General features: G+C 43.8%; 1 protein-coding gene across 2 annotated transcripts in view; it reads left to right on the forward strand.

Moving 5' to 3' along the window:
* RIC8B (RIC8 guanine nucleotide exchange factor B) overlaps positions 1-15,063 on the forward strand; it is a 1,378,718-nt gene that overhangs the window by 397,734 nt on the left and 965,921 nt on the right. For both annotated transcript variants that reach the window (XM_044088144.1, XM_044088145.1), the window contains one exon: positions 13,897-13,991. In XM_044088144.1, the coding sequence (XP_043944079.1) occupies positions 13,897-13,991 (95 nt within the window). The remainder of the gene's footprint in view (positions 1-13,896; positions 13,992-15,063) is intronic.

Genomic DNA, 15,063 nt, shown 5'->3' on the forward strand with positions numbered 1-15,063 from the left:
TAAGAATATAAGACCACCAAGGAAACAACCAATGCCAGCCTGGGATCTTAATTACATTCTAGAAAAATTAACATTGCCTCCCTTTGAACCAGCTGCCTCAACAGATTTGCAATATTTGTCCTGGAAAACAGCCTTCCTTCTGGCCATTACCTCAGCTCGTAGGGTTTCGGAACTTACAAGCCCTCATGGCTGTGCAGCCCTTTCTCATCTTCCATCAGGACAGGGTTTCCCTTCGAACCAACCTGTCATTTATGCCTAAAGTGGTATCCAGGGTAGCTTTAAATCAAGCCATACACTTTTACCTACCTTTTACCCCAATCCTCAAAACAAAGGGGAAAGGCTGCTACACTGCTTAGACATCCATAGATAGCTACGTTATTATTTGGACAGAACAAAGCCTTTCAGGAAATCAGAACAACTTTTTGTGTCCTATGCTGTAGGAGCTCAAGGGAAGCCAGTTACCAAACAGACAATTTCAAAATGGATAGGCCACTGCATACGGCTTTGTTACTCCTATCATGGAAAATCTGTCCCTACAGGCATCAGATCCCACTCCACCAGGGCCACAGCTACCTCTACAGCCTTCCTCAGAGGAGTTCCTACCAAAGATATTTTGGAGGCAGCCACTTGGAGTTCTGTGCATACCTTCACAAAACACTACCACCTGCCTTTATATTCCAAAACTAGAGCAGGCTTTGCCACTGCTGTGTTGCAGGGCATTCTGGCTCATCCCAGTTCCACCTAGTGCCTACCACCCTGTGCGTAGCTTTGGGATTCTACCCATCTGTGATTACTGCAGCTGTATGCACGATGAACATAGTACAGTTTTGTACCTACCATAAATGTAGATGTTCGAGTGCTAATACAGCTGCAGTACAGTTTTCCCTCCCTCCTTCCCCTCTTGGTAAAGGCCTAGGGCCTAACCCCTCTTCATACAACCTGATTGGGTTATCCTTCTATGGTATATTTGCTTGCAACTACTGATTTTTGATTATATTGCATTGCATGTATATAAATATAATTTATGTATTGCCTTCCTTCTGGGGGCACCTGACATCTGGGGCAAGAAAGACTGAAGAAAATGGTGTCGGCTGTGTCTTATATACCCCTGCCTCACTGACGTCAGGAAAGAAAGCGACAACAACTGACGCCGGACCTAGACTTTGGAATTCGGACGACCTGACGGCAGAAAACCCATCTGTGATTACTGCAGCTGTATTAGCACTCGAACATCTACATTTATGGTAGGTACAAAACTGTACTTTACAAGGTGTACTGCAATAGAGATCTAATGAAGTACACAGTACATCTGTGTAGGTAACTTAGTGTAATGGTCTATGTTCAAGTAGATAACTGCGGCAGTATTAATGCCCTCCCTCCATCCCCTTAGTGGGGTACCCTCTAGTGTTTGCTTGACAGGAGTGATTCCTTCCCCCACTGTAAAATGTCCTATCTTATTTCACCCTCAATTAATTGTTATAGGTCAGGATTCTTTCCTGTTTCTTTAGGACGTTAGTATTTTGTCTATATTTTGAGTCAGGGTAAGAAGGCTCTGAAGATGACACAGGCGTGTGCTTAAGATAAATGTACGCCTTGTTGAAAAAGGAATCTGAGAATTGACATGTTGCCCAGATGGACAGGGTCTTTGCAGAGAAAGTCCCATATGTAAGAAAAACTGTAACACTGAATTATTTGAACCTCTACCGTTGTGGTGGGTTACCTTCACAATTGTACTTTCATTGACAGTCCTGGAATTGCATATGTAGAACATTGTAGGTTAGAAGAAAGTATTATTATGGAAGGCTCTAGATGGTTTCATTTTGCAGCCACTTGCTTGATGAACGTCTGTCTCAGACTGCTCCAACACTGTTTTCAGAACTATCTTACACTTTTTCTATGCAATATCATGGTTAGTTTCTCAGTTCTGTAATTTTCTATGTGCAAAAATTGTAGGACTTTTCAGACTTTTTTAGTTTATACATTTTTAACTGGATAGGTTCACTGGACACATGTTCCTTTATAGGACCAACTTGGTCATAGTCAGATAGCAGGCAACTGGAGATGGAAGGAATCAAACCATGTACCATTTGGTTTCAGGAAGGAGTTCATTAATAATTCAGAGCTTTATTCCTCAGGAATATCTGCCAGATAACTATTATTGTGGTTACTTGCAGTGCCAGCTGCTTTTTCAAACCATACACTGTACATCTGATCACCCTGTTCTTACTGGGGTGAACAGTGAGGTCACATGTCCCATCACTGAGGGTGAGCCTTATCTTTCCAGATGTAGATGGCCTTTTCAGCTCTGTAGACTGTGAATGGCCCATGAACATGTTAGAGAGCAGGCATGGAAATGACTATCACACTATGGTTAACTGCTCCGTGCAGACTTATTTGGTAGTCCTGACTTGTACCATACATACTGAGAATGTCCTCATGTAAGGGTGTGCAGTGAGCTTCATGAAATGTTGTGGTCTGATTTTGCAGTGGCACATCTCAGATGTCCTGCCTCACTATCTAAGACTATGGCTATTTCTGTCAGTGTTCCCTGTTTATTTTTTTTACTAGGAATTGTGGCATCCAGGACATGCTCTGACATGTTTGCTTATTGCTCCCAGAGTGGGGTGAATAGCTTCTGCCATGTCATTCCTGTTTCTTCCCTGTTTAGCTCCTCCAGCTCCTGAGATGCCAGTCAAACTCTGGTCAGTTGTGTTGCAGTTGGGGCTTTATCCCACTGCAGTACAGATCTGTTTCTTGTAGATTAATTTGTAAATATAAGATTATTTTCAAACTGTTTACTTTAGAAGCATTTTCAAAGTAGTATCTTGTTGAAGTGGTGATGACTGTACCCAAGGGTGAGAGACTGGCGATTGGAGCAGATTTCAATGGGCATGTTGGTGAAGGGAATAGAGGTGATGAGGAAGTGATGGGTAGGTATGGTGTTAAGCAAAGGAATGCAGAAGGTCAGATGGTAGTGGATTTTGCGAAAAGGATGGACATGGCTTTGATGAATACGTATTTTAACAAGAGGGAGGAGCACAAGGTGGATGAAGATGCACACAGGTGGATTATATCTTATGTAGAAGGGCCAATCTGAAGGAGATTGTAGACTGTAAAGTGGTGGCAGGGGAAAGTGTAGTTAAGCAGCATAGGATGTTGGTTTGTAGGATGGCATGGGTGATCAAGAAGAGGAGGATGAATGTCAGGGAAGCATTAAGGATCAAATGGTGGAAATTGAAAAAAGGTAATTGTGAGGTGATGTTCAGGGCAGAGTTAAGACAGGCACTGGGTGGCAGTGAAGAGTTACCAAATAGCTGGGTAACTACAGCAGAGCTAGTAAAAGAGATGGCTAGAAGGGTGCTTGGTGTGGCATCTGAAAAGAGGAAGGAGGACAAGGAGACCTGGTGGTGGAATGAAGAAGTACAGGAGAGTATACAGAGAAAGAGGTTGGCGAAGAAGAAGTGGGATTGTCAAAGAGATGAAGAAAGTAGACGAGTATAAGGAGATGAGATGCATGGCAAAGAGAGAGGTGGCGAAGGCAAAGGATAAGGCATATGAAGAGTTGTATAAAAGGTTGGACACTAAGGAGGGAGAAAAGGACCTGTACCGATTGGCTAGACAGAGGGACCGAGCTAGTAAAGATGTGCAGCAGGTAAGGGTGATAAAGGATAATGAGGAAAAGTACTCACAAGTGAGGAGTGTGTATTGAGGAGATGGAAAGAGTACTTTGAGGGGTTGATAAATGAAGATAATGAGAGGGAGAGAAGGTTGGATGATGTGCGGATAATGAATCATGAAGTGCAGTGGATTAGCAAGGAGGAAGTAAGGATAGCTAGGAAGAGGATGAAGAACAGAAAGGCTGTTGGTCCAGATGACATACCTGTGGAAGCATGTAGGTGTTTAGGTGAAATGGCAGTGGAATTTTTAACTAGATTGTTTAATGAAATCTTGGAAAGTGAGAGGATGCCTGAGGAATGGAGAAAAAGTGTTTTGGTACCGATTTTTAAGAGTAAGGGTGATGTGCAGAGCTGTAGTAACTACAGAGGGATTAAATTGATCAGTTACAGCATGAAGTTGTGGGAAAGAGTAGTGAAAGCTAGGTTAAGAAGGGAGGTGATGATTAGTGATCAGCAGTATGGTTTCATGCCAGGAAAGAGCACTACAGATGCGATGTTTGCTGTGAGAGTGTTGATGGAGAAGTACAGAGAAGGTCAGAAGGAGTTGCATTGTGTCTTTATGGATTTAGAAAAAGCATATGACAGGGTGCCTAGAGAAGAGGAGTTGTGATATTGTATGAGGAAGTCGGGAGTGTCAGAGAAGTATGTAAGAGTGGTACAGGATATGTACGAGGGTAGTGTGACAGCGGTGAGAGTGACAGATGCGTTTAAGGTGGAGGTGGGATTACATCAAGGATCAGCTCTGAGCCCTTTCTTATTTGCAATGGTGATGGACAGGTTGACAGACGAGATCAGACAGGAGTCCCCGTGGACTATGATGTTTGCAGATGACATTGTGATCTGTAATGAGAGTAGGGAACAGGTGGAGGAGACCCTGGAGAGGTGGAGATATGCTCTAGAGAGAAGAGGAATGAAGGTCAGCAGGACTAAGACAGAATATATGTGTGTGAAAGAGAGGAAGGACAGAGGAATGGTGAGGATGCAGGGAGTAGAGGTGGCGAAGGTGAATGAGTTTAAGTACTTGGGATCAACAGTTCAGAGTAATGGTGAGTGTGGAAGAGAGGTGAAGAAGAGAGTACAGGCAGGATGGAGTGGGTGGAGAAGAGTGTCAGGAGTGATTTGTGACAGATGAGTACCAGTAAGAGTGAAAGGGAAGGTCTACAAGAGGGTAGTGAGACCAGCTATGTTATACGGGTTGGAGACGGTGGCATTGACAAAAAGGCAGGAGTTTGAGCTGGATGTGGCAGAATTAAAGATGTTAAGATTTGCACTGGGTGTAACTAGGGTGGACAGGATTAGGAATAAGTATATTAGTGGGTCAGCCCAGGTTGGAAGGTTTGGAGACAAAGCCAGAGAGGCACGATTATGTTGGTTTGGACATGTGCTGAGGAGGGATGATGAGTATATTGGGAAAAAGATGTTAAGGATGAAGCTGCCAGGTAACAGGAAAAGAGGAAGACCTAAGATAAGGTTTATGGATGTGGTGAGAGAAGACATGCAGGTGGTTGGTGTGACAGAGCAAGATGCAGAGGATAGGAAGAAATGGAAACAGTTGATCTGCTGTGGCGACCCCTAATGGGAGCAGCCGAAAGAAGAAGAAGAAGATGTTGCAATCTTTTCAGAATATTTATGTCAGGGTTTTGACCTTTTCCATTTTATTACTGACTGCTGAAAAAGATGCTTGTGCTTGCCCTGAAGTTATCTGAATTGAAACAAATACTCCAGAAATAAACATAGCAGAAAATGACATTTCCCAGTCAACAAAGACAGACAAAAAAATAAATAAACTGAACAGATTTCCATTGTAGACAAAGTTGCTGCCAAATGTAGATTCATTACCGTTTAAAATGTACTTTCATTTTCAGGGAACAGTTATGACCGAATAGGCAAAGTCAGTAAAAATAAAGATGAGGCTATATTTTGTTTTCTCAAATTCCAAGGCAATATGACCAGTGAAAATTTATATAATGCACTCTTTCAAGAGCTACCTTCGTCCATAAATTAAAGTTTAAAAAGTAAGGACAACTTTGGGTATTTTGTAGACAACAAACTTCTACACAATATCTTCCATTTGATGATTAATGACTCAGAGCTTAATTATCAGGGTTATTTAGTATTGTGGAGATTCCAAGTCTCTGTACACCTTGAAGACCTTTGCTGTCTATTGGTGTGGCTATATTACTGCGTACAGGATAAGAAGTATGCCACTTTATTAAATTCATCCATCCAGTTTTGTTTAGTAACATGCAGTAACGGGAAACGTGTCATCTCTACTCTGAAGTGTGCTGTTCTGTAATAGATCTGGCCCTCTTGTCAAGTGCAGTGTGTATGTATGTGTGTGTGTGTCTTTCGGCTTTGTCAAGTACAGTAATATGCATTTAATAATGTAATGCAGCCCAGCCACCGAGGATGCTTGGAATAAAAGTTAACTGTGCAGTAGTTATTTTAGTATCCGGGTGTGTTTCCTGGAATTAGAGATGAATTACCACAATGTAAATTAGACCCCTTCCACCAAAGAAGAGGCCATTTGATGCACACCATGGGACAGTGAAGAAAAGAGGGCATCTGATCAAAAGCCACAGTAGCCCTAAATGAAAAGAAGGGCAAGGAGAACAGACTGCAGTAAGGGAACATTTACAACATAGTTTGTTTTTAATGAATTAGGGGTATAACATTATTCCAAGTAAAACTAAGGACTGCAGTAATCAAACTTAGTTATTAAGTACCAAGCAAGTGAAAGTTAATGAGCATCTGAAAATATGATAATGAATTTGTCTTGTCCCGAAGTACATGCTGTAAGGAATTATCACCATAAGGTGGACCAACAAAATGTCTGAATGTGTGTACTTCATGGTGGCTGCATTTTTTCTCTGTGTACACCGCTTTAAGGAGTTTCCCTGTATGGTTGTAATATTAATCAAACCCTTTTTTTGTATTTCTACTCAGAGTTTGTACACTGATGGTTTGTATATGTGTTATATAAGTATAGCTTTAGAGATACTCTTGTGCATGGCTCCTAACTGTCCTTGATTTTTTGCCTCACATTTTTGGCCTGTTCTTCATATTTATTTTATTTTATGGTAAATCATTGAGGATTGTGGTCATTCAGCAATGCACGTTTGCATTTCATTCTTCTTTTTGAAAAGATGCATGTTGATGCAAAAACTATTGATGTTAAGTTGTCAATCTCGCCTTCATTCTTGCTGGATGGGTTTGGAGCCGATCCTCGGCTCCGACTCGGCACTTGCTAAGCTCGAGAGTCACTTTTACCAGCTCGAGGCAGCCCCATATCCCATGATGCAAGGCGGTATATACCCAGATCTCGTTTGCCGCTTCGCTGATGAGGTAATCCTTTTACCAGCTCATGGTAAGTGTTTATTATTATACATTTAGTCACCCCATTCCTTAAAATTTCTCTTTTTCATTAGTTTTCTTTTATAGTGTAGATACTTGTAAGGGTTTTTCTGACTAAGTTTACTTTCCCTAGTTTAAATTTTTAGTCAGGCCTTCATTCCCTCCCATCCCCCCCCCCCTGTTAGGGTGTGTGTGTGTGTAATTTAGTTATTACCTTAACTTTAATTGTTCTGTTTCGGGACTGTGTGTGTGTTTTTTGTGTTTAGATAAGCACCATGTCCAAAGAACAGAGGGTCTCAGGCTTCAAGAAGTGTGACTCGTGCTGTCAGAAGATGTCTCTGACAGACGGTCACACTTCTTGTATATACTGCCTGGGACCTCTCCACCTGCAGGACTCCTGTGCAATTTGTCACTCTTTTAGCCAGAGAGTCCTGCAGGAAAGGAGAAATAAACTCATATTAAGAGGACTTCTTAAACCGGAGGGCTCCCCGGTAAAATCGGCTCCGGGTAAGCCCTCTAAGACTACCAAGGCCCAGGTTTCTGTTCCTAAGCCTTCGGCCTTGGCTCCGACTGGAGCCGATCTTAGTTTGGAAAAATCTTTGGTGCCGATACTTTGACAGTCACTTTGGTGTCGGCTCCGACTGGCTCCGACATCCATGTGGCTTGGGCTTCGGTGTCGGCGCCGACCGGCTCCGACACCATAACTTCCATGCCTGTATCGGCTCCGGCTGGAGCCGATACATCTATACCTACTCTCGGAGCCAAAAAGTTATCAGCTCCGTCTGGATCTGTGGGTTCTTCGGCTCCGATGGTTCCTTCGAGGAAGAGGTCCAGGTCCCCCTCTTTGGAACCGATACTGTCGGCTCCGACCTCACCTCTTCTTTCGGAGCTGAGCCATCGGAGCCGATCATCTAGGTCTTCCAGGTTGTCAGACCATGATTTAGAGAGGGTGGTAAGCAGATTGTTAAAATCACAGGCACTAGCCGAAATGCTTCATAGTCCGTCTCAACAGACGACTATTAGTCCACACCCTCTTCAAGTTCCTCCTTCGACTCTACCTCAGAGTTTGGAGCTGGAGTCTACGGGAATAGTTACTGCTATGGCTGAAGGGCAGATACCCCCCCCTTCTGCACCTTCAGCATCTACTCTTATCTCCTCCTCGAGACCTTCCTTGGAGGGATTTGGTGGCCAGGCTTCCCTGGTTTGCTCCGAGGGGGTGAGTGGCATCGGACCCTTGTCCGACCCCGCTCTTCCCCTTGGAGCTTCGGCCTTGGTGAGCTCGGCTCCGACATCTGCCTCGGAGCCTTCCCTTTCGGTGGGCCCGGGAGTCCCAGTTTCTTCGGAACGGGTTCTCTCGGATCTCCCTGGGAGGAGAGCCTTCGAGGTGATGAGGAGTGTGCTGGCCCCTGGGCTCAGTCAGCAGTCTATTCCTTTAGCTCCTCCCTCTTCGGTGCCTGTTGATATCTCTTCCCACTCTCTTGCTCCCGGACCGAGAGATCCACCGCCTCAGGTTTCCCCACTGGGAGGAACCCCTTCTTCCGAGGATTCTCCTGATCCGTCAGGAGATCCTCCGCGCAAGAGGACTTGTAAGAGGAAGCACCTGGACTCCCCTGAGTCTACTACTTCGGATACCGACTTAGATGAGTCTGAGGGGTCCCCAAGATCCCCCTCTGAGGATGTCTCCTTTTCAGACATCCTAGAACTCCTAAAACAGAGGGGAAACTGGCCCTCCATAAACCCCTCCGAGGATGAGTCGGTATACCTCGAGGCGTTCGGATCTTGACCCTCCACCTCCTGGGTGTCTCCGCCTTTTGACCCCTCATGGAGGTAATAGCTTAGAAGGCGTGGGCAGCTCCTGATTCCGTAGAACCAGTTCCCAGGAGGCCTTCTAAATTTATTACAGCCCCTTCCGAAAAGCAATTCCTTACAAAAGGTGTCCCTGTTGATGCCATGGTGGTGGCGGCCGCCACCAAGAAGGAACTTGCAGATCCTTCCGTACCAGTCCATCCACCTAACAAAGATTCTAGGACCATGGACAGGTATGGTAAGCGGATGTTTTCCTCAGCGACCTTTGCTATGCGTTCGCTGAATTACTTATGTCACTTCACCAGACTTCAAAGGGACATCCTTAAAGAATTAGGTGAAGTAGTACAGGATCCTACAGCTCCAGGAGCTCAAGATAAGATTGCTTCTCAGCTAGGAATCCTTAACTCCATAGCCAACTCCTCCATGCGACTGATTTCGTATGCAGCAGATGGAGCGAGTAGAGCTGCAGGGACAGGAGTGGCTCTTAGGCGTCAATCCTGGATGCGGCTCTGTAATTTTGCAGATCCCTTTAAGGCGTCCTTCACAAATTCTCCCTTCGATGGAGCAGCTTTGTTTGGTCCTCAGGTGAAGGATACGTTGACCAGGTGTGAGCAAGACGGCAAGACTCTCTCTGCCGTAGGGGTCCATTTTTCCACCCCTTCTAGGCCTTACCCTAAAGGACAGAAGGGCGGAAAGATGTGGTTCCGTAAATCTCAAGGAGTCACGCCGGATACACGTGGTCAGTTTACCCCTAGAGGCAGAGGGGGTAATAATAGCAGACGCCGCCCTAGGGGCAGAGGGGGTCCACAAAACCAGGGAAGCAGAGAGCCTCTCTCTGACAAGCCTTTCCAGCATCCCTGAGGTGTTGCCCGACTGTCCATCCTTGGAGGCAGTCGGGGGAAGATTATCACTGTACCCAGAAGCCTGGCTTTCCCTTTCACAAGACAAATGGGTACAGTCGATCATATCCGAGGGTTACAAGATTCCTTTCGAGGAAAGTCCCTTCACTCACAAAAGTTCCCTTCCAGATGTTTCACCCGGTCTAAGGGAAATCGCAAAATTAGAAGTATCAAAGCTTCTACAAAAAAGGGCCATTCAGCCAGTTCCAACAGACCATTCAGAGCCCGGAATCTACTCAAGGTTCTTTTTGGTTCCCAAAAAGATGGGAGATTGGAGACCAATATTGGACCTCAGCAGACTCAACAAGTCTGTCAAAAAGACAAGATTTCGGATGGTCACACTTCAATCGATTTTGCCCTTTCTGGGCAAAGACAACTGGATGTGCTCAATAGACCTTCAGGATGCGTACTATCACATAAAAATCCACAGACGCTCCAGAAGGTTTCTCCGCTTTCGGCTGGGGTCCAGTCATTACCAGTTCAGAGCCCTGTCCTTTGGTCTCACTACAGCCCCCAGAGTGTTCACCAAATGTATGGCAGTGGTCACGGCTCACCTGAGACGTCAAGGATTCCAGGTGTTTCCGTATCTCTACGACTGGCTCCTCTCAGCCACCACCAGGCATCAACTTCTCCAAGCCAGAGATTATACCATAAATCTCTGCACTCATTTAGGAATTTCCATCAACTACAAAAAATCCTCCTTATTGCCCTGCCAATCTATTACTTTTATAGGCGCAAATTTAGACACTGTCCGGATGTCAGCAAAACTCACAAGCAACAGAATCCTAGACATCCAAAACCATGTGCGGATTATTCTTGCCAGCAAAAAGGTGCAAGCCAGACTAGTCCTAAAGGTATTGGGCCTCATGGCAGCTGCCATTACTCTTCTCCCTTTGGCCCGCTTTTACATGCGCCTCCTTCAATGGATGTTGTTCACCCAATGGTCTAACCAACAACTACCCATGCGTCATCAAATTCTGGTGACACAAACTTGCAAAAACCGTCTATCCTGGTGGATTTCTTCTCCCCAGGTTCATCAGGGCAGACCCTTTGTTTCCCCGGCCCCGGTAGCCACAGTCACTATGGACGCCTCCCTGATTGGGTGGGGGGGGTCATTATCAGGGCAGGATGGTTCATGGGACGTGGCAACCGTTCGAATACCACCTGCACATAAATGTCCTAGAGATGAGAGCAGTGCTTTTAACGTTGCAAGCCCTCAGTGACTTTCTTCCCTTGGGAACACTTGCAGTTCACACGGACAATATGCCCGTAGTGTGGTATATCAACAAACAGGGCGGAACCAAGTCCTACCCCTTGTGTCGAGAAGCTCTCAGACTTTGGCAATGGGCGATCTCCTCTCATCGGTTTCTGGTAGCAACGCATATCCCTGGGAAAACCAACATTTTAGCAGACAGATTGAGCAGAGCTATTCTCATGCCTCACGAGTGGTCTCTCAAGCAATCTATAGTGGAGGAGATTTTTCAAGAATGGGGCCGCCCATGTTGCGATCTTTTTGCTACTCCCCAAAACAGCAAATGCCCGGACTTCTTCTCTCTCTCTCTTCCCTCTTCCAGGCCATCCCCCCAGGGACGCTCTTACCCAAGATTGGCCCCAGGGACTTCTTTATGCCTTTCCTTTGATACCTCAAGTACTCCAGAAAGCTACCATTTTGAGAGCCAAAATGATTCTCATTACCCTGTATTGGCCTCGACAAATTTGGTTTCCGTTCCTCCATCGTCACCTCTTGGTGCAGCCGTGGCATCTGGACCCAGTGCAGATCTTCTGATCCACCAGTCGGGTCAGCTACATCGGTCCATTCCTTCTCTCAACCTCACAGCTTGGTTGCTCCACTTCCTTCCTTAGCCAGGCTTCCTATGATCTCTAACCCTGTTAGGGATATCATAGTGGCTTCTCTTAAATCCTCTACTAGAAGGATTTACACTAGCAAGTGGAAACGTTTCTCCCTTTGGGCGAATTCAAGGAATATAGATCCTTTTACTGCCCCGGTTCATACAGTTTTGGATTTTTTAGTGGAAATCCTTAAATCGGGTTCTTCAGCTTCCACTGTCAAAGTTCAGTTAGCTGCGATCTCGAACTTTCATGTCGGTTTTGCAGACCATAACATTATGTCCCACAGGCTTTGTAAAGCTTTTCTAAGAGGAGTTTTTCTCCTTAATCCTCCTGTCAGGAGTCCTCCTCCTCAATGGGACCTATATCTAGTGCTGACATCCTTAATTCTTCCTCCCTTCGAGCCAGCTGTTTCATGTTCTCTAAAGTTTCTTTCTTGGAAGACACTCTTCCTTGTCGCTATTACCTCGGCTAGGAGAGTGTCAGAACTGCATGCCCTTTCTGTTCGTCCCCCATATTTGGTCTTCCACAAGGACAGAGTATCCTTGAGAACTAATCCTTCCTTTTTGCCCAAGGTTGCTTCAAAAACAAATTTAAACCAATCTATTGATCTCCCCGTATTTTTCCCCAATTACTCCAACAGATCAGAACAAAAATTACATTATCTTGATGTTCACCGCCAACTCAGATATTATTTGGACAGAACAAAACAATTTAGAAAGTCAAAGTCTGATCAACTCTTTCTTTCTTATGCTCATAATAAGAAAGGTCTTCCTGTTTCTAAAGTGACCTTGTCTAGATGGCTTTCTTCAACCATTTCCGAAATCTATCAACTTAGGGGCAAACAGCTGTGCTCAAAACCAAAGGCACATTCAACCAGAAGCTTAGCCACTTCCACAGCTTTTCAGGCTAGACTTCCCTTAGATACTATTTGTGCAGCAGCTACTTGGGCCACTCCTCATACCTTTGTTTCTCATTACAAATTGGATTTGGCCTCCAGGGATAGAGCCAGTTTCGGTTCTACGGTTCTCAAGAGTCTGTTCCATTGAGCCACCCAGGATAGAGGTGCTAGGGACGCGATCCCATCCAGCAAGAATGAAGGCAAGATTGACAACTTAACATTTAGAAGTTATGTACCTACCATAACGTTCCATGTTAGTTGTCTTCTCTCGCCTTCTTTCTTGCGACCCTCCCTCCTGCCCCCTTGCCTGGACAGACTTTGATCTCCCTTGTCTGGAGGATTGCTTCTTTGGGCGCCAGTTAGTTACCTGGGTTCCCATTATAGCCCTTTTGCTTAGGCTTATTGCTCTTCTTTCCTCAGTGGAAAGATTTTTTGTGCTAGGTGTTTTTCCCTATAAGTACCAAACGAGATCTGGGTATATACCGCCTTGCATCATGGGATATGGGGCTGCCTCGAGCTGGTAAAAGTGACTCTCGAGCTTAGCAAGTGCCGAGTCAGAGCCGAGGATCGGCTCCGAACCCATCCAGCAAGAAAGAAGGCGAGAGAAGACAACTAACATGGAACGTTATGATAGGTACATAACTTCTAATTTTTTTTTTTTTTTTTTTCTGAATTAGAGTAATATTTGCAAGCTGTCCTTGATTATGGGCATTTGTCCTCCCCATTACTTTTGGCTTTGTCCCTGATTCCTGAGCAGAGTCTGTCAGTTACTGCAGAGGACTAGAGCTCTGACCTGTTGATGAGCTGCTTCTTAAGCCAGGGCTGCATGGTCTGAATGTGTTCACTTTCATTTGCTTTCTATGTAACCCTGAATCACTTAGCCAGACAGTGCTTTGGGGCAGATGGAAATTTGGGCTAATTTTCTTAATGGTCTACTGGGATGCTTGACTAGTAATAACATACAAACCTACCTATAAACCTACTGTAGTAAAGAAGTAGAGAACAGTGGTTTTGTGCTGTTCGTGCATGTAACACCACAATTGTTTGTGTGCAAATAAATGGTTTTATAATCTTCAAGATCAAGTTTGCAATCATTGTTATTCAGATACATATATGTTACCTTGGCAATGCATACCAAATAAAGTTATGCCAAGTAGAACAGTAAAAAAAATTAAGTATCTTTTTAAACTGTGAAATCTTTCTTACCTAAAGTCCATTTCCATTTTAAGCTGACATTTTTCACAGAAGTGTTGGCATACTGTGGGGAAAATTTCTTGAAACGTTAATTTAAAAATGCTAATAAACAGAAACTTTTAGATGTGCGTACTGCTGAATTTCTTGTGCTTTAGTAAAGTTATGGAAATGTGTAATCTTAATATATATTTTCTTTTCCCCCTGCCATAATATTTAGGATTCTGACCACCAGTTTAGGCATTTGGCAGCCATCTTAAGGCACTGCTTAATGCTGAAAGCTGATAGTGAGGACAGAACGGAAGAACTTCAAAGGTAAGTGCTGGAAAAGGTTCTGTATGAAAAAATGAGTGATCATTGTTCAGAATTTTAACAGTGTACAAAACTGTGTATGGTTTTATGTAGCAAAGCAATGTTAAAGTTAAATTATTTTTTTCCAGTGCAGATTTTCTTTTAAGTTAGTCACACATGTTGTTTGTCCACAGCCTGCTACATGTCCTTATTCCCACTGCATTTCAGTTGCTAAACTCTCTACCTTTGCACTGTTTGAAAAATATTTTTTGTTGACACAAAACCCAGTAATTGTTTTCATTTGTCATCACTATTTAAAAATCTAGAGCCATAAGTAAGTCACTTTTTCTCCGCAGTCTTGTGATAAAGCTGAATGTGGACATCTTACTTAATCTTTAGTGGCACATAATAACAAAATTATTTTAGTAGTTGTAGTTTGAGCTGTTTTTTTCTACTTATCACAAGCAAATTATGCTAAGGGAGAAGTTGTCTGGAGGGTAAGGTGTCTAGATTCAGCCCTTCTTATGCCTTCTTTGTGTTTTGATCTTATATTATTGGGATTTTGAACTTTCTAGTGAAACCACTCAGCTGGTTTTTGTCATATTGTTCCTTTGTAATGTTCATTTAGATAAGTGTACAGCTTAGTTTTTTTTTTTTTTTTTTTTTTTTAAAGAAAGTGAGAGGAGTATTTTTTTGTATGGTGATGAGTGGGTAACAGGTTTAGGATGTGTGCTCCAGGCTGCACTGTCTTAAAAGTTGAAAAAAAAAGTCAGTAAAACTTTGTAGAGACTACAGTAAGTCATTTAAAGGTGTATTAATGCCATCAAGGAAGCATGAGAGATGAGGAAAGCTGCTAAAAAAGTGAAGTTCACTGGAAGTAATACATAATGAGGAGACTGACAGAAAAGTATGTCAGACAAATGAGAAAATACAGTAGAAAAATGTCCTGATGCCTTTAGAAACCAATATAGATCTGGTACATATGGAGGTATTTAAAATGAGCAATACATTGCTGGCTTACATTGCCACAAATGAAGAAAGGCAGAAAAATGAAGAGGTACTTTCCCCACACTTAGATGCCATCACTAACCTATAG

This window comes from Protopterus annectens, chromosome 11.part0 (genome assembly GCF_019279795.1).
Source record: "Protopterus annectens isolate FY-2018-M chromosome 11.part0, PAN1.0, whole genome shotgun sequence".
Classification (NCBI taxonomy): Eukaryota; Metazoa; Chordata; order Ceratodontiformes; family Protopteridae; genus Protopterus; species Protopterus annectens.